The following is a 25,315-nucleotide window of genomic DNA, read 5'->3' as shown; positions in this document are numbered from 1 at the left end:
AAAATATCCAGGATGACCCATCCATAGGTGGCACCACCTTCTGTGGGATAGGCCCACCCACAACAGCTAAAAAGCTTCTATACAACAAAGGATATTATCATTTGGTCAAAGAGACAAAATAAAGAGTGTGGGGGAAATATCTTTATCAGCTTAATGTCAGAGAGAGAGAGAGAGAGAGTAAATATGTCACATATACAAACAACTCAACTAAATAGCAATAAAACAAACAACCCAACCTCAAGAAACAAGGCATACAACTGAACAGGGGGTTCCCAAAAGATGAAATACAAGCAGCTGAGAAACAATTTTTTTTAATGTTAAACATATTTATCTATCAGGAAAATGCCAATTATAACTACTTTATGATTTCCTCATAGCCAAGTTTATAATGACCAAGCTCACAACAGCAAATGATGACCAAAGTACACTGATTTGCTGCTGATAGGAGTGAAAGCTAGGGTAGCCACTTCAGAAATAAGTTTGTAAGTTTATCCAAAAGTTAGAAAAATATCTACCACCTGAAATAGCAAGGTCACTTCTGACTTCCTGCCTGGCTACTGGCCAATCAGCATTTTATTTATCAACCAATGGGAACAACACATTCACAGCATGCAGAGCACCATCACCCATCATCTACACTCAAAGGACTCTACGCCCTACTTTAGACATGCCTGCATATCCGTGTTCATTGTTTCTTTATTAGCAATAGTTAGTCAATGGAAGCAGCCTAGAATTTCATCAGCTGATTAATGGATAAGAAAAATATGGTGTATTAACCCAGAGGAATATTGTTCAGCTGTTAAGAACAATGAGGTTATGAAACTTATATAAGGGAATGGATGAAGCTGTAAGCAATCATTCTAAGAAGCCCAGGTTTAGGAAGACAAACATTGCACCTGTCCATTCATTTCTGGATGGTAGATTTGGATCTAACAGACCTTTAGACGCATGTGCTTCATTTGGAATTCCCATAGAGATATGTAAATGATATTTCTTTTGACATATCTATTCTGGTGCACTGTTTTCATTTTGTGAGCATAAATATGGCCTTTTGATATATTCTATTTTAAAGTAATAAATAAACATATGCATGTGTTTGTAAGAAACTAGGCGATACTCGCATGTGAGTGTGGGTGCCTGCAGAGGAGAGAGTCATCAAATAACCATGGTGTTAGAGTTACAGGTGGTGTTTAGCCCCCTGACATCTGTGGCGGGAAACACACTCTGAAAGAGTAATATGTGCTCCTTAACTGCTTCATCATCTCTCCAGTGCTATATTTATCTTATACTCAGTTTTGTTTGATTCAAAACTGCTGTTGGCTTTTCTTAGAGAAATTACTTATATTAATATTTATCATCTTTTAAATAGTCTTATTGATTTCCTTGATAGCAAACAACATAATTATATATTCAGATAACATTTAGCTAATTTTTAATTATGGTTTTTGTTATATTATCACTGATATCTCTAAAGAAATTTAAACGTTAGAAGTATTAGTAATCAGCAATTGTTCTGACTTTGCCCTTATGCTTCTTTTCTTAGTGTGTTAGGGTTCTAGCTTTAGTGTTGTATCAGTGTAAGTATGATTTGTGTTTGGGAGAGAGATTGGGGGTTAGGAAGAGAATAGTGCATTAAGGTAAATGTGTGTTAAATATTTTATGAAGCATCTTTTATCATCTATTGGGGTAAGAATTTTCTCTGCAAGTCTTTTAATGTAATGTTACAATTAATCAATGAAATCTCTAATACTGAACACATAGCATTGTTCATATACACAACACTTGTTTATAGTGTGTTAACAATTGTGTTTTTAAGTTCTATTAGGAAAATTTTTAACTAATTTAACTTGGTGTTTACTTCTTCATTGAATTATTTTTATTATGTTCAATGTTTCATACTAATTTGGAAGTAGCAGTCTTTTTTGTGTGTGTGTGCTTCAGATAGCTAAAGTGGGCTTGGAGTCACCTGATGTCTAAAAAAAGAAATGATGGTGTACTCCAGGAAATCGTACTATTCATAAAGGATTGAGAGGTAGGTAGAAAGGAGAAGAAGAAATGGGAACAGGTGGGAGGGTAGACCAGAAAGAAGATTGAGAGAACAAAGAAGAGGGAACAGAGTGGGAAGTACAGGAGAGGGAAGCTGAAAGAAGAGATGGATGGACAAGACAGAATTAACAATAAAACAAAAATTTAGGAGCAGTTTTGCTCAGTGCAGCCTTTTCTCTTGTAAAATAGAAATAATGTCCCATAATTTTTAATACAGAATCATTTAAATCTAGACTTAAGTATGCTTTTAGATGAATAGTTTATTTCATGCTATATGCTAGATCATGGTTTCTTTAATGTTTTTTCACCTGAGAAATTTTGTTGGTCTTAAACTTATACAAATAAGTATTAAAGTTAAAACTTTGCCGATTATAAATAACTAATAAATTTGTTATCCATATTATTTTGTCATTCACTAAACATGAAATTGCATGCTAATGGTATGGATATGGTTACTTGTTTTTATTTAAGGAATTACACATTTGCTGAGTATTTGTTACTTCAAGATATAGAGCATTGTCAATATTTTTTTCTGAGTTGATTGACATTTTGATTTATAGTCCTCAATGAAGAATACATGCTTCATGTAAATACACAAAAGACAATGGCAGAAGTATGCTTTAGGCCATTTCAAAAAGTGATGGAAATTTTATCTTCATCTCCAAATAAAATTCAGTTAATGACTACTTTTAATGAAACTGAAGTCACCAACTCAAAGTGATTTTCAAAATCAATCATTCTCACATAATATAATTCAAAGTTATATTGATTTTATCCTTACATGCTGAGAAATGATGGCAGGGAAGTAGTAAAAGTCCTTGTTTACGGATACTAAACCATTATGTATATAATAGGATTTCTTAAATTTGACATAGAATTCCATATATGGAAATTATTATGATCAATTATATGACACAATTCTGACATCTTTCTTATTTAGTGAACAAAAAAAATCACCATTTCTATTATGCAACAGTATTCTGGAAGCACAATAAGAAGCAAAACTAAAGGTTTGCAACACACATTGTTGTAGACACACAGTACACCAAAATATTACAAAAAATGGTTAATATTTATGAGTGACTTTAGAAAAAAGGAAGTGAATACAGTAGTAATGAACAAGTAGAAAATGATACATAGAATATGCTAACATTTAGTATAATATCTATATTTCTTACATAATACTGTAGCATATTTACAATTATGTCTGAATTTTTAATATATATGTATATATGTACATGTATACATAATCCACTCTATTCCTCTTTCTTAACTTGATATATTCGATAAGTAAATTGGTTTATTTTATTATTACAAATATGATGTCTCAAAAGGAAAAAAAACAGCGGTTTCTCAAAAAACTATTATGTAGTTAACTGACACTCAGATAGAAAAGGAATCATTTTGAATTCTATGCACCACACCAAAGTCAACTCCAAAGATCTTAAAAACTACATGTAAACTGTAAACACATCTAAAAATCTTTTAGAATTAATCAAGATAGGTATGTTTATGGTCATGGAGTGTTCTAGCTGTGTGGATACATGGCCTCTGGGAACTGACAGATTACCTAGACCAATACACTGCTCACCAAAGAGGTAATAAGAGTCCAAACAGAATAAATTTACTTCCATTCTCAATAACTGTGAGATGCTGAAATTCTAGTACCAAGATACAAGTGTTTTTAATTCATTTCTTCAGCAAGGTTTCAGATGTCTTAAAAAACTGGGCGTTGGCCACTCTTTCTTATAGAAGACACATCCTTCCCTTCTGGTGTGCCTTGGGTTCTTTTGAGAAAACACTTTAACCCTTGTGCTTAAAAATATAAAGATATATTTATTGAACTCAAAATACAATTCATAAAAAGAAGTAACAGTTTGATGTCTAGTTCTTTGTCTGTTTGGGTTTCATGGCATTGTATATTTTCATTGAAATGTCTTCTATTTTTCAGAAGTTGATAATTGAATCCTCATCACAACCATGGTATTACCTCTGCTCTGAGCATCTCTATTTCAAAGCAAGGGTAAAATATGCAGGCATTTAGTACCTTACCAATGGTGGCAGAGTTAGTACTAAGAAAGCTGGGATTCTAACAGAATCCAGAGTTCCCACTGTAATCTTCCATCTCTGACAAACATTGCAAACTATAATTTTAATTTCTGCGCTCTGGCACTCAAGATTGCAGTATCTAAGACATTTCTTAAAGATGAATATTCTTATTTCTGCCACCTATTACAGATTAAGAAATAGCTCAATTTATAATTGTATTTTCTAAGTGGTCTGACCATATATAGAATAGTGTTTTTTTTGAATTCTCATAGTGCTTGACATTATATTGAGATTGTGCACTACATAAAATAATAAATTATCTTGAACTTTTCTACATCTTTTATACGTTGTTTGATAAGATATTTATTACACAATTGCCTCAATAAGATTTTCTTAAATATAGTCACAATTCTTTGTCCTTTTAAGTCATCACTCTGTAATATATTTTATAAAGCATATGTTACATATTTATTATACATTTGTCATCTTCATTTACATACATATTTTATTCTAGAATGAAAATATCTCCAAGAATAGTCATCATGATTCTGCTTCATGTCTCACTTTATTTCATAATTGTGGGACAAGGTGTTTCTAAAACCCTGAGGAGCTTATGGTTGCACAGCTTGTAACATCATTTTCCCACATACTTTTTGGAAGGATAACTACTCATACCAGGACAGCAATGTGATGTGGCTCACAAATGACCTTCACACACTTCCATCCTCAGGGTGGAAGGACAGACAGCTTGTGGTTTTGTATTTACTTACCATTATGTCTAACTTCTTCTAGAGATTAATCACAAGTAACTAAAACTAGTAAGTCTTTTAACTAGTGCTTATGAGTTTGCAGTGACAATCTTAGCACTCTCTGCCACTGTGTTTCCTCATTTAGGTTCACTGATGGAGTCAATAACCAATTTTAGAGGCATAAAGAAAATCCCCAAGGCTTTCTATCATAGGAAGGACCATGCATTTTGCTGCCTGACAGAATTCCAGTTCTGTAACTCATTCTGTCTTAGAAGTTTGCTAATTAGCATTTGTTTATAACATTTTAAGTAGCTCTGGTTAATTGCTGGAAACTTGAAATGTGTTGTGTTTTATGGTCTGCAGAGCACTGCTATTTGAACACTTATGAACTGACAGCAGTAAAGGATGAGGATGAACAATTCTTAAATAATTACCAGATATTGTGAGTATTCTTTGGATAGTACAATTGAGAATTAGTTACAGTAATTTTAAAAATGTTAGTAAGAAGTTCTGAAATGTTTGTCTCGCTGAAAAAAAAGTTCGCTTTAACTTTAGTATATGTTTAGATTTCCTTATCTGACAAATGGGATTAACTATATCTAGTTGCAATAAAGAAAGACAGGAAGATAACTTTTTAAAATGTGGCAAGGTACATCATAAACTATTTGAGAAAATGAATGAGGGATTTTTACACACAAATGAAATATTATCACAAGCTACTAATATGGAACTGTGACATTTTGTATAAAACCACTGAGAAGAATCATTTGTCCTAAAGACTCCCTCATGATGAATTTCTTATACTTCTTACTTCTATGCTATTCAAGCCCTTCCACACTGTGTGCATAGATTTTCTTTCAAAGAAAAGGTATTATCCATGTATGGAATCCTGAAATTCATTATCACTTGGAATGTCTCTATAATATCGTATATGTTGGAAAATGCATGTATAAAATACAAAACTTCATTAGATAATTCTTTAGTGACAGAAAAGTTTAGAATGATTTATTGAAAGCTTCAAAGACTAAGGTATATATGAAGATGTACAAATGAAAGAATATTTATATGCTTATTGCCAGGAGAGTTCAAATTACCTGGAGGGTAGACTTTTCATTTATATCTTGAAAGGCTTTGTAGCCCATCACCCTAGGCAAGCATGCTAGTAATATACTCTCAAACATGGGATAAAACCTAACATCTTTTCCTTGTTTTCTATCAGTCCAAATGGTAATAGAGTTATATAATCATGTCTTGCTAAAAGTGTTCATTATAACCAGCACTGTTCTTTAGATCTTTTCTCCAAGATTTTTGTGACTTAGAAATTCCCACAAGGGTTGGCAATAGAATACTATGTCAAAGTGATTATCTGAATTTGTTTTTACCCTAGGCCTTCTGTCAATCTATCCTTACTAGATGTTCAAACTCTGTATCAAATTTGTTCCTGAAGGCATATGCTAGAGAATAAAACTTCCTCAAATAGAAGAGGGTGGTGCAAGAGAGAAATGAATAAATGTTCTAGGACATCAAATAAATATATCACAGTTCATAGTTTTTTTTTTTTTTTGTAATTTAACATTTAAGTGATACCGAGATTGAGGTCTTGAGTAATTGCAAAACTCACAGTACTTTTCACCTGGACACTTGCACGAATTTCTCTTTCTTCATTACTTTAAGTGATATTCTTATGTGTTTGAATGGAAAATTTTAATGGGCAAGAAATTATAGCTCTAAAGGGCAGTTGTTGGCTAAGATTATGAGAACAAGAGCTCTTTTTAATCAGTTAGATTAAAAAATACCAGTAACTATAACAGATGTGTCAATTTTATAGGCAAGCCATTCTCTCTCTCTCTCTCTCTCTCTCTCTCTCTCTCTCTCTCTCTCTCTCTCTCTCTCTCCCCTCCTTCTTTCTTTCTTTCTTTCTTTCTTTCTTTCTTTCTTTCTTTCTTTCTTTCTTTCTTTCTTTCTTTCTTTCTTTCTTTCTTTCTTTCTTTCTTGTCCTTGTTTTTACAGATTGAAAATAACAAAGGCAAAAGGTAGGCTATGGATAAATACATTGAAATTTCCCAGAGATGTAGTTTTAGTTTTTGGAGAAGTAGAATGATGCATCTTTACACTGTCATGACTTATTGTTAAATTAACATAAAACACTATTTTTACATAGTTCTATTGACTAAAACTACTAGAGAATTTCTGAAAATAAAGGTTGTTTATTTAGGTATCTAGTTTATATAGTTTGAAACAATGATTTCTCACTGTGGGTGTTTTTCTCTTGGGAATGCTAGGTAATATTAAAGGTATTATTTTCTTTTTTCTTTTTCAAGACAGGGTTTCTCTGTGTAACAGCCCTGGCTGTTCTGAAACTCACTTTGTAGACCAGGCTGGCCTTGAACTGACAGAGATCTACCTGCTTCTGCCTTCCAAGTGCTGGGATCAAAGGCATGTGACATCACCACCTGGTTGTATTATTTTTTTTAATAGACTTAGAGGGGAAACTGCTGGTTTCTCAGAGATAAAATGCAGAGATCCTTTAATGAATAGTATAGGCCTCTAACTGTTATCATTGTCATGTGATATGTCACATGTCAGGTATGTGGTCACATGTAGTACAGAAGAAATTTTAAAAAGTTGTAGTCACTGTGTTACTCAAGAAAGAGAATTATGGTATGAAACAATTTGATAGAAAAGAATTATAGCTTTTTTATGACACAAGTCAGGAATCCTAAATCTCAGGGAACCAAGGATAGATGATCAAATGTAAGACAAGCTTGGGCCATAAAATGAGTTCCAGAGCAACATAAAGTACATAGTGAAATCTTTCTTGAAAACCCAAGGACTTAGGATAGATATGCTCATGGTTAGAGAGCTCTCTTAGCATGCTCAAGGCTCTGTGCTCAGTACCCAACAATACTGGGGGGAGGGGGAACAGAAAAATAACAGATACAAAGTAGGCTAAGTTTTCATTCCAGAAGTTCTTATCTATGTTCATGTGTTGTGTAAATTTAAATATAGTAATTGGTAAATGAATGAACAAATGAATGGGCATATTATCAGTGAGAGGAAACTGTGTACTTGCATACATACATGATACACTATAAAATGAAGAACATAATAGTCAGTCAAATGGCAAGTAACTGATGTGAAATAGTCATTTGAAACCAATCTTCATTATACTTAGGATTTCTATTTCAAACATTGCTTAACACTAGGATTCAGTATTTTAGGCATTTTAACTTTTTCATAGCATGGCACAAATTTTACTCTCTCTCTCCTCTTTTACATAAGCTGACTTATTCCACAGTGCTCCCTGAAGGATTAAGACTGTTAAGTATAAGGTTTCATCCACCTGGAACTACTTTTCTGTTCACCCTCATTCTTTTAAATATTTTAACAAGTCTCCTACTCTGTAGAGAAACCTCTCATCAGTCCTCTACCAATCTCATTTTCAAGTTATGTTTCTACCCTTGTGGCTACTTATATGTAGTACTTCCCATAGTGACTTAGTTACTGTCCATTGTTGTGATAAGTCACTGTGAACCAACCTGTAGGAGAAAACATTGAATTGGGAGCTTATGTTCCAGAGGATTAAAGTACACATTGGTGGAGCAAATTTGGAAGAGCAGGCACAGGGAGAATTTGCATCTTGATCCACAAGTAGAAACAGTGACAGAGAGAGAAAAAGAGAAAGAGACGGAGTCAAAAAGACAGAGAAATAGAGAGATGCACACACACACAAACACACACACACACACACAGAGAGAGAGAGAGAGAGAGAGAGAGAGAGAGAGAGAGAGAGAGAGAGAGAGAGAGAGAGAGATTAGGGATGATGATGATGATTCTCTGAAAATTCAAAGCCCATCCACAATGACACACCTTCTCAAGTAAGGCCATAACACACTCCTAGTCCTTCCCGCCAGTTCCACCAACTGGAAACCAAGTATTCAAATATATGAGCCCATGGGAGTCATTCTCGTTCAAACCACCACATGCAGCATAGAATGGTGTTTCCCGAGTAAGTGTACGTACACATTTTCTATAGCACCCATGTGATTATTTCAGAAAGTGAAATTTCCATACAACAGTATAAGCAAGAAAGGTCCCAGAATGTCACAGACATCTCAATTGTATCTTACTGTTACTGACACACTGAAGTTTTCATTTTGATGGTTTAAAAAAAAACTTTACTAAATACTAATCTTCATGTAGTAGAGAAGCTAGCTCTCTAACAAGAATTTCACTTGTTCTGGTAATAGAATTCCTAATGAAAGCTGCTGTATGCATCCCCACTCCGGTAGATGAGGTCAGGAGATGTGAGCCTATGGAAATGACACCATCCCTTGCCTGAACTGCCACACAGAACACTTCTTTCGGCTATATGCATCCAGAAATGAATTTTCATGGAGTGATTGGACCATGAACATTCTGACCTCATCACTGTTTTTTCTATTGATAAGGTTGTAAGTTACTGTGATACTGTCAGTTGATAGAAACTGTAGAAGGCAGAATCTCTTTGCTGGAACATAATCATTGAAGTTGGGCTCTTGAAGAATGTATCATATCCTCCGACCCTCGCTTTTTGGCTCCCTGTCACTGATTTCCAGCTGGCAAGATGTGAATGGTTTTCTGCCATCACACACTCTTAGCTATGGTCTTCTGTCTTGTAGAGTCCAAAACAGTAATATCATCTACCCATGACTATGAGCTAAAATCCGCAAAATTATTAGTCAAAACATATACTTCCTCCTTTTTAGTTGCTTTTTTGATATTTTATTGCAGTGATAGAACGATGACTCATGCAGATGGAGAGAGATCTGAAGACAGATTCTTCCTCCCTTATGAATGATACTCAAAGAAAAAATGTATTCGGTTTTTATGTTTGTTTCTTCTTACTATTTAAAGCTAACTCCCAAAGCTCATAATTTTTTGCTTCAGGCAATGGAACAGTGAGATAATCTGAAAAGACAGACATTACAAATGCTTATTTATAGCTCATGAGTAATCAACTAGTGTAATCAGTAGATGCGTGAAATCGGCACCGATGTACATCAGTTTCTAACCTCTGCATGATATTTTTGTACAAAAAAAGAATTTGTGCAGCTCCAGATCTATAAATAGCCAGTGCAAAATATTTTAGAAGTTTAGAAGTTTATTTACTCTTTAAGGGAATGTATTTGTGGGAACAAAAGTTCTCCTGATTAAAATTAGTTTGAAATTATAATAAGCATTTCTAATATTAAAAAGTGTTAGGATCCAAATTTAGTGAATATTAACAAGGTATGTCAGAATTCACTTTAGTAAATTTAAACTTTACTCTAATCAGTTAAATAACCAAACTAAGAAAGATTTTTATTTTATAGAGATGACTTTTATTTTAAATTAATAAATTGTCTAGCTACTGTCTGATTTTTAGAATTCCTTTTGTAATATGGATCACGAAGGAATCCAGAGGAAGAGGACTATTCTATTTCTAATGGACAGCAAAGTTATGCTGAAATTTTTTTAATGAATAAGAAATGAAATTAAATTATGGCCATTTCCTTCTGTGTAAAATTCAAAGTATGATATTATGCATGGTTAGAAGCTAGCATTACCAAAAAGTGACTACTTTGAATTATGTTACCCACATATACAATAAACATATTTATAAATAAGTTTCCTCAGGAAGCCGATGTGAACTGGGGTTACAAAGGGGCCACGTCAACTGGGGAAAGGTGAACAAGTTTGGAAAGAGTCACAGTCTATAGAGGTGAGCAGTGTCACTGAAAGGTCACCTGATGTACTGTGTTCTGTGAACCAAAGGTACAAGCTTTAAAGGAAATACAAATGTCTACCTCACTATCAGGTCTGGGACATGGTTTAATGAAAGGTTATTAGTATTATTATTAATGTATAACTTAAGCTTTATCATAAGTATGAATTAAGTGGAAGAAGCATGATACAAAGAACATTCAGCGTTATTTGTGTAGTTTCAGAAATCAACTTGGCCTCTTGGAAGAAATCCCCTGAGCATAACGAAAACTAATATAAATTTAAAAGAAAAAAAATGAAAAGAAAGATAGAAGCAAAAACTTTATAGTTTAAACAACTAAGTATTTTTACCTTTCTTTAATTACTTTCTAGTAATAAATAAGGAAGTCAAACTCAAAAGAAAAACATAACTCAAATTGAATTATTACTCTATATTTACATATACTTTTAAAGAAAATAACCATCAGAGAACATTGTATTATATTGAAGTTTCTCATTTTGACAAAATGCATGAATTATTACACTAACTGAGGGTAACTTTTTATGTAGTCCAAAATAGGACTTAGGAATATGAATCAATAGAGTAAGAATTAAAAATCCAGAGACAGTAACTAACCAAGATCAGAATATGACCTACATGCAAAATCCAGATTAAAATTAAGTTTGTGCTCCAGCTTCTGAACAACCACAGTTACTCCATGTTCTGTGGTTTTAAGGCAAGATTTAATGTATTTTAAAATAATGTCTCTTTTTATATGAATTGGAAAAGCATATAAATTATATCTTAATTCTGTATGTCAAAAACAGAATTTTATAAAAACTTCATAGTAGAAGATGTTTTCACTGGAAAAATACTCTATGTGCAAATAGACATATGAAATTGATATGAAATTGCTGAGGTAAAATATTCACACATAGGCAAAACACCCCAACTAGTTCTGCAATGCCTGCCTGACTTGAAATTGATCTGTGGAACATTTCCATCATGCTAAGAATTTTGTTGAAGACAGACAGTGAAACTTGGCCAAATACATGTTCTCTACAATTCAGTGAGAATGTGGTCAAACAATATTGACCTAGAAAGCCTCTTGCTTCTCAAACATACAAATCCATAAGGACTGCGAGGAAACTCTCTTAGTCACCAGGATATCTAGGTTTCTAGTCAGTATAAGAACATCCCCTTGCCTGATGAATGCTGAGAGGGCCAGGCAAACATCATGGCATCCTGCCATAATAACTCAGTTAAGAACTAGGCCTCAGTCCCTGCTTTTTGGAACTGAGCAAGCAGTTTCTGAGGAAGAGCTATGAACAAAGGTCAGTCAATCTACAACAAAGACAAGGAGGCCTGGTGACCTAAGCTTAAACAGCTCAAGATGATAACCAAATAAAGACAAAGCCTAGGACTTGTCCAGGCCTGCTCCCAAATGGAAAACTGTAACCCTCACCAGCCCCTGACTATTCCTGGCCAATTAGAATATACTAATATGATTGTCTCTTGCTTGAGCCAATCATATAAAATGACCTAAGTGTGCTAGGAATGCCCCTTCTGCTGTGCTTAAAAGGAACACACACATCCCTCTTGGGGTCTTCACCATCTTGTCTTTGTGTGGGATGGCAGGCCCTAGCATGCTGGAATGATAAATGCCCTTGTTCATTGCATATATGGATGGTGGTCTTTTGTGGGACTTCTCCAGGACCCTAACACAGGCAAGTATCAAAGAAACCTTGCATTGGGAAGTGAAGGGAAAGTCCTTCTGTGGACCAAGACATGAGCTGTAGTTTGGGAGATAGAAACATTGGTGTAGGTATAAGCATAGGTTTTGATCAAAAGGCTATCCAGCTTGGAAAACAGAACAGCATATGCAGTAAGGTAGTCTACTAGCGTAGAGACTGGCAGTGGTTTGTGGAATAAAGCGGCACAGCAGACTCTGTGGGCTGTGAGGACAAGGGAAATTCAGGGAAAAGCAAAAAATGCATGCATACAAATCCAAAAGACAAATTCTTTCCATTCCAATCTTTGCTGGGTGTTTATTAGAAATCTTCTTTCTAAGAAACTGAAGTTTTCTTCACCTACTCCAACTCATTCAACACTCTCTTTGCATTCCATCGATGCCACATGGTTTACTATTCCTTCCTAGAAGTTTAACACAATTTGTGTCAATGACTCATAATTACCACCCTTTGTTTAAATCTCTCACTTATTTTAGGGTCTATATTTGTGAGATTTTAGTAATACATATGCCCAAGTATCCTTCAGCATATGAGCTATCCTTAATAAAAAAAAACAAAACAAAACAAAACAAAACAAAACAAAAATGCTCAGTTCTGGACTCATAGTTTTAGACCAAAACATTTTTGCTTCTGAAAAAATCCTCTCTCTTACTGACTTGCAAAATCATCAACAGAGAATCAGCTCAGAAATGTGGGACTTGTTCTTGAATCTTTCTTATATTTGTTAACAGATTATCAGACTACTTCCTTAACATTTAGCATGATTACCTCTTTTTCCACTACCAACTCCATAAAATCGACTTTCATCATGTGCCCACAGTCTTTTTTTAACTACACTAACCTACCCACCAGCATGCTCCCTGAGCTTTTCTCGTACTGACATTTCAGCATGTTCTCCCCAGCTTAAACTTTTCATTTCATTCTTATACTTGCAGCATCAAAATTCTCAATGATAATATTTCTCATTTAATCATTAAAAAGTCTCATTTTAAGCAAAGAACTTGCATTAGGATGTTGAAATTTTCTTAGCACTACTAACTTTTAACCAACTTCTAAATTCTATTTTAGATTTTAAAAATGAATGGAGAAGATGAAAAGATTATTCTAAAGAAGATGGTTCATGATTACTCATCATTTAAGACAAAAATTTTAAACGTGGGTGAACTAATAACTCAGGCTTAACCAATATAATGATTTCCTACTCTAAAGAGAAAGACAAATGCATATACAGTGCGTGTTTTACATTGTAAGAACCTGTTATTATGTTCATGGTCAATTCACTGCACATCAGGGACAAGTCTAGTGGTATTTTTTTTTATGAACATTTGATTTGAAAATAAATAAAAAAATCAAGATATAAGTAATCAATTTACTTGAAGTCATGTTTTACCCATGTCCACAAAAAAATAGGCATGGTACTTAAAGATGAAGGTGGGTATGCAGCTTGGAAAGTGGGGCTTTAATCCCACATTACTATGGAACTGATTTCAGCAGGGAACAACTGGATGTCTTGCCTTGCCTGGATTTCTTTTTTTTTTTTTTTTTTTTTTTTTTTGGTTTTTCGAGACAGGGTTTCTTTGTGTAGCTTTGCGCCTTTCCTGGAGCTCACTTGGTAGCCCAGGCTGGCCTCGAACTCACAGAGATCCGCCTGGCTCTGCCTCCCGAGTGCTGGGATTAAAGGCGTGCGCCACCAACGCCCGGCTTGCCTGGATTTCTAGTGGTCAGGGTTAAGAAAAGGTGGTTAATTTCAGGTACTTGATCTGAAAATCAAGATTATTACTTAAATTGCAAAGCATCTGTTTAGTATGAAAGTCTTTCTACATAGGCAAAAGAAGTTAATAAACTAAGTTCCACCTAAATGAATAAAGTTTTTAGCATGGATTTGGATATAAAGTCTGATTTAATCTGCCTTGGAGATGATCCTCAGGGAAACACCAATAAGAGACACAGGTATGACTGAGAAAGAGAAACAATCCCATTAGAGGTGGCATTTAACTCTGCTTCTCAATGCACAAGAATCTTAGATTGTCATTTTTATCCCTTGGTTCTATTAAGTTAAGACACTAAATTTGGAGTTATATTCCTTTCTTTGTTTGGTCCAAGTTTTAAAGATACTGATCAGCTGAGTGGTGATGGAAAGCAGAACTCCAGAGAATTTGCTACAATTCAGTTGAAAGAGAATCATAGTTAAAATTGACTTTATATTCATAATTATTTTTTACAAAAAGTAATAACCAAATGTGTTTCCACAAGGTCATGTTAGTTTCACAGTAATGAGGATACAGGCAATAAAGTGACCCTGAATTACCTGAATGTGGATATGAAGTAAGAATTTTTTATTATAATACTTTCTAAAGAACAATAGAAAACTTCAATATCAGGGTAAGTATGGGGATGTGCATATTAAGGAAACCAACTGAGCACCTGGAAAACAGACTAGACTGTTGAAAAATATCATCTTTCTTTACAGTAGAGAAAATGAACAATGAAGATGTAAATAAAAACTAGAATTTTGCATATATGTTTGGAGATTTATACCAGATATTATGTAAAAGCATTTTATTTTTTCAAAACTATACTTCAGACTTCACTCACATATTAATGAGCACCATAGCTTCCCAGTGTATCTATTTTTGTTGTTGTTTCTCACTGTGTAACCCAAGATGTGTTCAGGTCCTCCATCGTTGTATCTCAGTCTCTAGGCCAGGAGTTACAGCTGTGTTCCACTATTCCTCCCAGTAAACATTTTCTTGAATTGATCAGATTTGATAGGACAGTACTCTTCATGCTTGTCTCACTTTTTAATTCAGCAGTTTTGTTTCTTTAGCACACTCTTTTGGCTTTATTGTTGTGAACATGATGAGGCAACATCATAAATGAAAATATCTCATCTAGATAGGGATAATGGTTAGTTACAAAAGCATTGGGCAAAATTCAAGGATCTGTAGAAGGCAAGCATTAAAGGCCTCTCTGTGGTGGTTAAATTTACAACAATCAAGGGAACAAATAAATAGCAAGCCTCTGAAAGAGGAGCATTCCTGTCATTCAGGAGGCATGTCCAGGCTGCCAGTGGGACCAGAGCAATGCATGAGGCACAGGACTAGGGATAGAATTGAAGAGGTGACTGTATAGAAGATCACAGGGTACATGACAAGAGTATAAATGTCTCTGCATTTCATTCTTTGGAGGATTAAAAACAGGTTGGTGACATAATTCATGTTTATAAACAAAACATTTCCCCACAGTGAAAAACTCACAGCTAGCAGAGCCTTTCCTTGGGCCCCTGGTATACAATGGCGACTGCACAAGAAGGTATCAGTATGGGCTAAGATAAAGACAGAGTTTGATATCAGCTATGAGACTGCATTTGAAATATAGGTCAAAGGAAGGGATTGAAGTTTTTATTTCAAAAGCTGCATACATAAAAACCTGGGATTCTAATGATAGTTACAGAGAAGTTACAAAATAGACAGGATGTGGGAAAATGAAGTTATACCTGAAGATAGATGTTGAATAATCAAGAACGTATATAATAATCAACAAAGTATATAATCAGTGTGAAATATGAATATGTCCAGGATAAGAAATACAAATGAGACAAATACTGGTGGATTGATTGTAATTTCTTACATGGGAAAACACAATATTTTATTTTTTTAATTTTTTTTGGTCTGTTCAATAATCACAAATGTTTTCTTCTCATTTTTATTCCACCTCACAAGATACCATCTTTACTTAGCAAAAATTCAGTATTGCTCCTCTGGCATGAAACATAGGGTGAACACTGGGGTACACAGAGTGTGCATAGTATACACCACTGCTAAACATTTAGTAAAGAGTGAGAAGAGATCCTTTCTAGTCTGGAAAATATATTACTTTATACCATTTTTTAACATTTCTGTCTAAATAAAAATTGTAAATAAAGAAAGTGAATTATCCTTTCAGAAAAAAATCCTTATATGCAAGGTCAAGAAACTTAGCCTATGTTTTGTGGAAGTTAAGCACTATTTCAAGTCAAATAAACTTAAGTTGGAAGCAAATATAGTATTTGCCTGTCTCAGAATTGGTGGAGGTTGTAAATATCACAAACAGCTTTATCACAAGTTGACATATTTGTTGAGATAATACTAGCTACATGCAAAAGAATGCGATTTGAACGATAAATTTCAAACACTGAAACTGGTTAAGGAAGCAATAAATAGTACGGAGCTGCTGACTGTTAACAAATTCATCCATATAGGCAATATGGATAGAGTAAAGGGGAATCTGCAACTGAGCATAGCTTACCAAGAGGCTGGCCTGCGATGACCCTGGCATTTTCTCCAGCCACCGCAGCTCTTGCATGGCGCTCACTCATGTACTGGACGAAAGCATACCCTTTGTGAACGGAGCAGCCAACGATTTTCCCATACTTGGAAAAAATAGCTTCAATGTCCACTTTTTTGACGATGGCTGTATTTAAATTGCCGATGAAAACCCTGGAGTTGATGGACTTGGGGTCATTCTTATTGGTAACATTGCTGGTCTGTGTTTTGCCCGTCATGGTTGGCTCACCTTGTTTTAATCCTTAAACAAACAAACAAATAAAATAATCAGACAATAAAATAACTAAATTCAGTAGGTATCTCTGGTTTTGAAAAGATTTCAAATTGTCATCTGGAAATGCAAATCTCTGAATATAACAGATTGTCTTGTAAAAAAAAGTTAGTAATATCAAAGATACACATCACTTGACTAAACCATGTTGGGAAAATTCTCATAATTAATTACACACAATTTTCAAAAAATGCCTCAGTTTTGTATCCAATGATCAGCCCCACATATGACTGAATATTCTGTACTCATTTTATTTTTAAGTATACCTATATTTGCTAAGGAAAATTTAAGAAATAACCCCTTTGATTCTGTGAAGAGAACAAAAGAAAATAAATGTTCACATGGTTAAGTCTGATGAAAATGGATATTGAGTAGCATAAGCACTTTGAAGTGTTTGAGCACAGGCAGTGTGCCACTATGTGCTTTGCAACAGGCACACTGGTTATCTGCTTCGGCAAAGGAATCCTATGGTCAGAAGCCAACAACCAATTCCATTAAAGGCTAGGGAAAAGAAACAAGAAAAGGTTAATATCAGAAGCTTGATTATGATTTTTTTTTGCAGAGGAAAGAATAATTAGTTCTGTACATGACATTTGAACCAATAATGTATGCTATCACAGTTAAATGTAAGTAAAAAGACATATACAGCCATTATTCATCAATACTTAGATTTACCCAAGAATACTGAAGTGTTTTTCCTCAGCCTCATTTTTAAGTAAACTCAATGAAGTTTCTTTGAAGACATTAAAATCCGTAGCTGTATTTATTGAGTGTTGATGTGTTGCCAGGTATCCTTTTCTTTTTACCATTATGTGAAATAGAAACCTTAGGAGGGTTATACTACCGAAGGGATGCTCATTGCTGAAGGATAGCCAATGGGTGCATTTTCTTGGTGATAGTTTCATATCTATATGAAGAACCTATTTAAAATATTTCAGCTGTAAGTCAACAAGTGCAATTGATGTTTAAGGGTCATTTTAAATGATACTTTTTATCTCATTGTTAATCTAGCAGAAGTCTCAAAGCCACATAAATTGGGTATGCTTAAACATTTACTCACTATGTATATAAAAGAAGTGCTGTTGAAATCACACACAAGCTAGTAGCATAAAATGTTTCAAATAAAGCTATTCATTATTACATTTGAGGTTATAACTTTAATTCAGAATAGACCCTCACACAAGTCATTATAATGAAGGTAGATCTAATAAACAAAACATTAAGTCATTTACATAAAAATAAGGAAATTATCAAAAAGAATGATTTAAGACTATCGTGTATTATTACAACTTAACTACATTATACTTGTTCCTTCATTATGACATATTCAAACTAGAATTGTAGAAATGAAAATTGATGCATTTTTTCCTAATCTAATGAAATTATACCTATTGAATAACTCAAGACAAAGCTCTGATAATGCAAGAAAAGTTAAGGTACATACTAAAACATCAACTTCTTTGTATAATTGAATGTATATTCCCTTTATTTCTAGTACAGAACAATATTAAAAATATAAATCACAAAAACATAATTTCAATTCATAGTTTTATGGCAAATGATTTCTGAAATATCATATCTGTGATATAGTCATATGTAAGCAATTCCTATGGCTGACATTTATTTTGTATAATCAGTGTGAAATATGATTATACATATTAGAAAGCAATCATGGAAGCCCTTAGATGAGGTCACCTGGATGAGGTCAGATTAATGTTTTGTGGACTAATCCAATGTGAGGTTGCATTTACATGCTGGATTCTTGTTATGAATATCACTATGCTATCTTTACACCATCTTTGACCAAATCTATGAATCTCAAGACAAATTTTAAGGCACAAAATAGAGCTGGGCATAGTGGTGTACTCCTTTATACTCAGAACTGGGGGCACAGAAATAGATAGGCTCCTATGAGTACCAGGTCAGCCAGATATAGAATATTCCTGTCCTACATAGAAAGATTCTGTAAAAATGTTAATTTGCAAACATTATTGTTGCTGAAGTTTTCCTTTGCTCACCTGACTCCTGTGACATCATGGACCCACAGCTGCTCAGACCCAAATGAACACACAGAGGCTTATACTAATTACGAATTGTATGGCCTGATGGCTCAGGCTTCTCACTAGCTATATCTTACATCTTAAATTAACCCATTTCTATAAATCTGTACCTTGCCACATGACTTACTGGTATCTTTACATCTTGCTTCTCATGGCAGCAGCTGGCAGAGTCTCCTCATTTCTGCCATGCTGCAGGTCAAGCCCACCTGCCATGAACCAGCTCAAGCCTGCAGGCTTTGGTGGGCCTGAGAAAGACAACCAGGAAGCTGCTCTTGGTTCTATTATAGAACCCTTTTTTAAAGCTTTCTCAGGTTTTAGGTGGAAACTCTCACCCCATGTCTTGGTGCCACATAATTGGGGATACTAAGTACTCTACAAAATGTAGGCTTTTTATCTCTCCCACACAGACTGTTTTGGTAGCTATCCTCTACCAGCCTGGATGACAATAAGAGCTGTTGAAGTTGTCTGTAATATCATGTCAATGTTTTCGAAAAATCAATCCTTGGATTTGTTGCCACTATCCTGTTCCTACATTACTACTGAACTATCTAGCTTATGTAAATCTATTACATGAATTTTTGGTCAATTAAAGAAAGACTCACACTTACAGTCATGATAACATAATGGAGACAAATACTCAAATACCTATAAAAACATGTAAATATACATGAAACATCTGTTATTCAGATGATACTTATGATTGACATCCATCTTCTGGGCAAGGATCTACTGGGTGACATGCAAGAACAATTATAGTAAAGCTCAAACTGTGAAGGTCTGTGACATCTCAAAGAAAAGTAAGGCCGTGGTTTGTCCTTTTTGTCTGTCTGGACAGGTAAACAAGGTTAATTAGCAATGAACAAATCCTAGTAGGTGTGGTGATATTTTATTTGTGCTGAAATGTGATATTTTACTTATATGTTAATAAATAAAGTTTGCCTGGAGATCAGAGGTCATATTGAGCCATAAACAGAAGTCAGGCAGTGGTAGCACACACCCTTAATCTGATCACATGGCTGGCAGAGTCTCTGTGTGCTCAAGAACACAGCCAAGCATGGTGACATTCGGCTTTAATCCTAGTACCAACCATAGAGACCTGGAGGTCTGTATAGACAGGCAATAACAAGGAAGTAGTAATGTGGCTAGGTTTAGATCCAATGAGAAGGGAACAGGAAAGCTGAGTTGGGAGATGCCAGCCTGCCATCCAGGAAGCAGCATGCAATGGCACACAGGTAAAGCCACGGAACACATGGCAACTTATAGATTAACAAAAATGGGCTGAGTTTAAGTGTAAGAGCTAGTCAATGGTAGGCCTGAGCTACTGGCCTAGCAGTTTTTTATTTATTTATTTATTTTTGAGACAGGGTTTCTTTGTGTAGCTTTGCGCCTTTCCTGGAACTCACTTGGTAGACCAGGCTGGCCTCGAACTCACAGAGATCCGCCTGCCTCTGCCTCCCGAGTGCTGGGATTAAAGGCGTGCGCCACCACCGCCCGGCTTGGCCTAGCAGTTTTAATATAAGACTCTATGTGTTCATTTGGGTCTGAGCAGCTGCCACACTGTGAGACTGTGGGAGCCGGGACCAGGAAAACTTCAACTACAAGTAGGGATTGCTGCAGGCATAGATGGTAGATTCACTGTCATGAGAAGTGAGAGACAATATTTCAAAATGTCTGAGAAGGCTAAAAATGATGAGGGAATCTTCTTGGAATGAGAGTTAATCAGGAAACAACAACATCAAACAAACAACAACAAAAACATATGAAGTCTGCTAACAGAAGTCCTTGAATCTATGCTGATAGCTGAGACTGCAAATAAAGGGTAAGAAGTCAGGTCATGATAATAAAGCTGTTGAAAAGCTGTGAGCCTGTGATTTAAAAGACCACAAAAGACTAAGGCTAACTCAGCTTCTTCCCAGCAGGGGTGGAGGGCCCATACAGATTCCTGGGTCATTAAGGTTAGACTTGGAAGAAGTGGGCGTTCATAATGGGTTCAGATGATCCCTAAAATTTTCTTTGGGATTAATGATGATAAATAAATAAATAAATAAATAAATAAATAAATAAATAAATAAATAAATAAATAAATAAATAATGAAACCATAAACACACAACAGCAACATGATTGTCAACCTCTGTTACAATCCAAATGCGTATCAGCAAAAGGCATAAGTGAATAACACGAGATTCGCTATCTCCAGTATCCAACCAAAAATTCCTTTAGTTTTATCAGTTTAAAAAATATTACCACTCATCAACAGAAAAAAAAATAAGGATGAATCAAACAAAAATTTTAAAGTCAAAAACTCTTATTCTTAAGGTTTGAAACATACCTAATGTATGTATATTACAGATGACAAGTCTCTGCAGAACAGATATGTAAATTTGAAGCTGTAAAATAAGGAATGTCCCAAATGCACTACAAAAGGAAAACACTGAAAATGTACTAAAAAGTTTTAGACAGCTGAATGAATGGTATCAGGCTGTTTATCATACATATATCCAGAGTCCTGGAGGAGCTAGCTGAAAAATATTTAGAAATATGATGGCCCCAATTCTCCTAAATTTCATAAAAGTGGTATCAAAGATCTGAGAATCTGTGCATAATCTAAGGAGAAAAAAATACAAAGAAAAGCACATGATCATAATCAAATTGCAGAAAGCCATTTCTAAGGAGCCATTAGGCATTGGAAGCAAGCCTGCATTCTGACAGAGAAATGGGGAGGAACAGACAAAGAGATCCTGTCACTACAAAAGAAAAGACAGGAATGAACTTTTTTCAAGGGAAGGGTTTTTTTTGTTTGTTTGTTTTGTTTTTGTTGTTGTTTCTTTTGTTTTTAACAAGTTTGCAGGGAGAGAATGTGTCTGTGAAAAATGCTGTGAAATAAAAGATACAATTAAACTACTGTTGCACCAGAGGACTTTCTGTGGAGGCAAAGGTAGTTGATAACTACATTCCCCCAAAAGAAATCCAATCACTGAACCTGGCTTGTGACTACTTCAAATACTGCAAGCATAAAGTGGGTACTGAATTTTTGATGTTTTCTTAATTTAAATAAGGTTGCATTGTGCTGGATCGCCCCACTCAAAAGATTACCTGAATTTTGAACTTTGAATCATCTCAGCATATAATCAGAAATAACAATCATTTATGCTTAATACATGCTTAGAGAATAAATATGTTTTGAGATTGTAATTTTAGGGCTCTGGTGGTATTAAGTATAACTTAAACAACAACTAAAAAGTTCAACTACCTGCAATTAGATAAATATTAAAATTCCTAAGGATTTTCATTTTTAAAACAGATTGAGTCAATGAATCCTCTAGAAATCATAATGTAGTTAGAATAAGTACAGTCATTTTATTTGTTTTTGAGAGTTATACCCTCAAATTATTGCAAGATACACTAAAAGCAGGTTTAGTTTTGTTTAGAGAAAATATTTCTGAAACCGACAAAATTAGCACACAATAAATCCATCCTTACCCAAGGATAAGTGGGTGTTGATTTTCCAATCTCAATTTCAGAATCACTCAGATACCACTGAATAATAAACAATAAATAAATAAATAAGTATTAAAAAAGTCACCTAGCAGTAGTAATTTACCCAATATTCAAGAATTCAGGAAAAGACAAAAAAAAAAGGATGCACAAGAAAGAATAAACTGCCTTGTATAAGCTATCACACATTGTAGTCTAGAGCTGTCATTGGTATTGTCTGATCAAACATAAATACTGCAAGAGAGCAAAATTGAACATGTAATTCAGAGAAGTGGTGAGAGATGAGAGAGAGAGAGAGAGAGAGAGAGAGAGAGAGAGAGAGAGAGAGAGAGAGAGAGAGAGAGAGAGAGAACAGAAAACAGGAAGAGAGATAATTTTCATCTAGGAGCAGGTAATACCACAAGTGCTCAGTATAAGTAAGCATGCAGTAGGTACACAGCTAGTTTTCAACACACAGAAGCTGACAGTTGTTTTCTATAGATTTTAAAATGAAACTTCTAGGTACAGCATTATTACATTCATGATTAGAAAATGCTGAAACATATCTGAAATACATAATGCACTTATTTAAGCTTATAAATTGAAGTAACACTATACAGCTCTGGATTTACTCTTAAGAAAAACATGTACAATTTTGAAAAAAAACTGTTTGGGTTTTTTTTTGTTGTTGTTTCCTAGATCACTGAAAAATTTTCAATGGCTCATAAGAAAAAAAAAAAAAGTTGCCCAGGGAGTGGGGGCCCAAGCCTTTAATCCCAGCACTCCTTAGGCAGAGGCAGGTAGATCTCAGTGAGGAGGAGGCAGGTATATCTCAGTGAGTTCTAGGCCTGCCTGGTTTACAGAGCAAATTGCAAGACAGCCAAAGCTACACAGAGAAACCCTATCTCAAAACAAACAAACAAACAAACAAACAAGTCAACAACAAAAAACTGCTTAATATACATGCTAAGGTGACAAAGCAAAACATTTGTAATATTATATTTGGAAAAATCTGCTGTCCATTTGTCTATTTGAAAAAATGGAAAGTATTTGCCATTGGCTCTACTATTTGTAAAGATAAAGATCCTAGGTATAGTAAAGAATTACTTCTTAAGTATTAAACTGTTTTAGGGAATAAACCATATGTAGCTTTTAGTAAGGATTTAGAGGAAATGTAAATTTGAAGGATTATATATAAATAGCAGAGAAAAAAATGTAATCCCACTCCGAACACATGTGTGGATTCAAAACTTCATTTTTTCTTTATCAGTTTTAAATTCTTAGAAAAAGATGTAAATTAGGTAAAACTTCACTAATATATGTATGTCACAATCATTAAAAATTTTATATTTCTCTTGTTAACTTTTATGAAAAATTACATGGTTATATATAGAATGTTATATCATTATTTCTTTCTATATAATGCTTGCTCATTTGTCTAATTTCCATTTTCAAATTCAATAAGCATAGAGTGACAAAATTGAAATTGTGGGGTAACACAGGGTGGGTGATATTTATCACCAGTCATCAAGCACTTTCCTGAAACCCTGAGTGCACTCTTGGCACTCAGGGCAGTGGGGTAAGAGAGTGCCTGGAGAGTCCACTGGCAGCAGTGGTGACACACGCCCATTCTTCCCACCCAAAGACATTTCTGATGAATTATTCTGAGCATTGTCCACAATTAATTATCTTGTGAACAATAAGTAACTATTGCTCTCATCTGTAACAGAAAACAGAGCTGGGTTAAACAAGACAGAAGCAGCATATTTTGTCACACTCAGGCAACAACGAATTAGTGTTTGGAGTTTTCCAAGCATTTTCTTCAAATCATTCTCATCTGGAAACACACAGAGGATTACATTGATCTCTAATGTTAAGTAAATCTCTTATTAAAGCTGAAGATTAATTCTGAACATATTGATATTTCAATAATCTATTATATATCCTTCCTTCCCTCCTTATTCTCCCCTCCTCTCCCCCTCCCTCTCTGTCTCTCTCTTATTTTCTGTCTCTCTCTTATTTTCTGTCTCTCTCTTTCTTTCTTTCTTTCTTTCTTTCTTTCTTTCTTTCTTTCTTTCTTTCTTTCTTTCTTTCTTTCTTTCTTTCTTTCTTTCTTTCTTCCCTTCCTCCTTTTTTTTGTGAAAAATACCAGATAAAACAATTGAAGTCTTGTTTCATAGCAGAGAAGGTATAGTCTAGCAAGGTGGAGAAGGCATAGCAGAGGAAGCATGAGATACTTAGTAAGGAAGCTATTCACCTTTCATACAGTCAGAAATCAAAAAAAGAAACAAAGAAAGAAAGAAGGAGAGAGAGAGAGAGAGAGAGAGAGAGAGAGAGAGAGAGAGAGAGAGAGAGAGAGAGAGAGAGAGAGAAAGAAAGAAAGAAAGAAAGAAAGAAAGAAAGAAAGAAAGAAAGAAAGAAAGAAAGAAAGAAAGAAAAATACTGGTGCTATCACTCTATGTTTTTATTCCCTTTTGATTGAGTCTGGGAACCTTGCCCAAAAGAAGGCATTGTCCATTTTCATGGTCAGTTCTTTCTTTCCTGGTTGAACATCTGTGAACACTTCACAGTTAAACCTAGATGTACTTACTCCTTGTAGATGAAGTTAAGTCTAGTCAATTTTATAATGGCCAAACAATCATTAAATAGTTTGAGTGGATTTTAAGGAAAATTAAAGTGTTATGTATAAAAGCTCTCTGTTGGATACTGGGTGCATGGCTCAGTAAGATTGCTTGCTGAGCAAACATAAGGCCCAGAGTCCAAATCACAAGCACAAGGTAAGAATCCAGATGTGGCCATGTTCACCTGTCACACCCACACTGTGGAGCATGGAGACTTGAAAATTGCTAGGGCTTGTCTCTCCC

At 34.7% G+C, this 25,315-nt stretch overlaps 1 protein-coding gene across 7 annotated transcripts in view; it reads right to left on the bottom strand.

Annotated features, from left to right (window-relative positions):
• Nucleotides 1–25,315, bottom strand: part of Ralyl (RALY RNA binding protein like) — a 693,727-nt gene that overhangs the window by 369,247 nt on the left and 299,165 nt on the right. For all 7 annotated transcript variants that reach the window (XM_006977863.4, XM_006977864.4, XM_076563812.1 and 4 more), the window contains one exon: nt 16,608–16,886. In XM_006977863.4, the coding sequence (XP_006977925.1) occupies nt 16,608–16,863 (256 nt within the window). In that variant the 5' untranslated portion in view covers nt 16,864–16,886. The remainder of the gene's footprint in view (nt 1–16,607; nt 16,887–25,315) is intronic.

Source organism: Peromyscus maniculatus, chromosome 2, assembly GCF_049852395.1.
Source record: "Peromyscus maniculatus bairdii isolate BWxNUB_F1_BW_parent chromosome 2, HU_Pman_BW_mat_3.1, whole genome shotgun sequence".
Taxonomy (NCBI): domain Eukaryota; kingdom Metazoa; phylum Chordata; class Mammalia; order Rodentia; family Cricetidae; genus Peromyscus; species Peromyscus maniculatus.
This window is presented reverse-complemented; position numbering and strand designations above follow the sequence as displayed.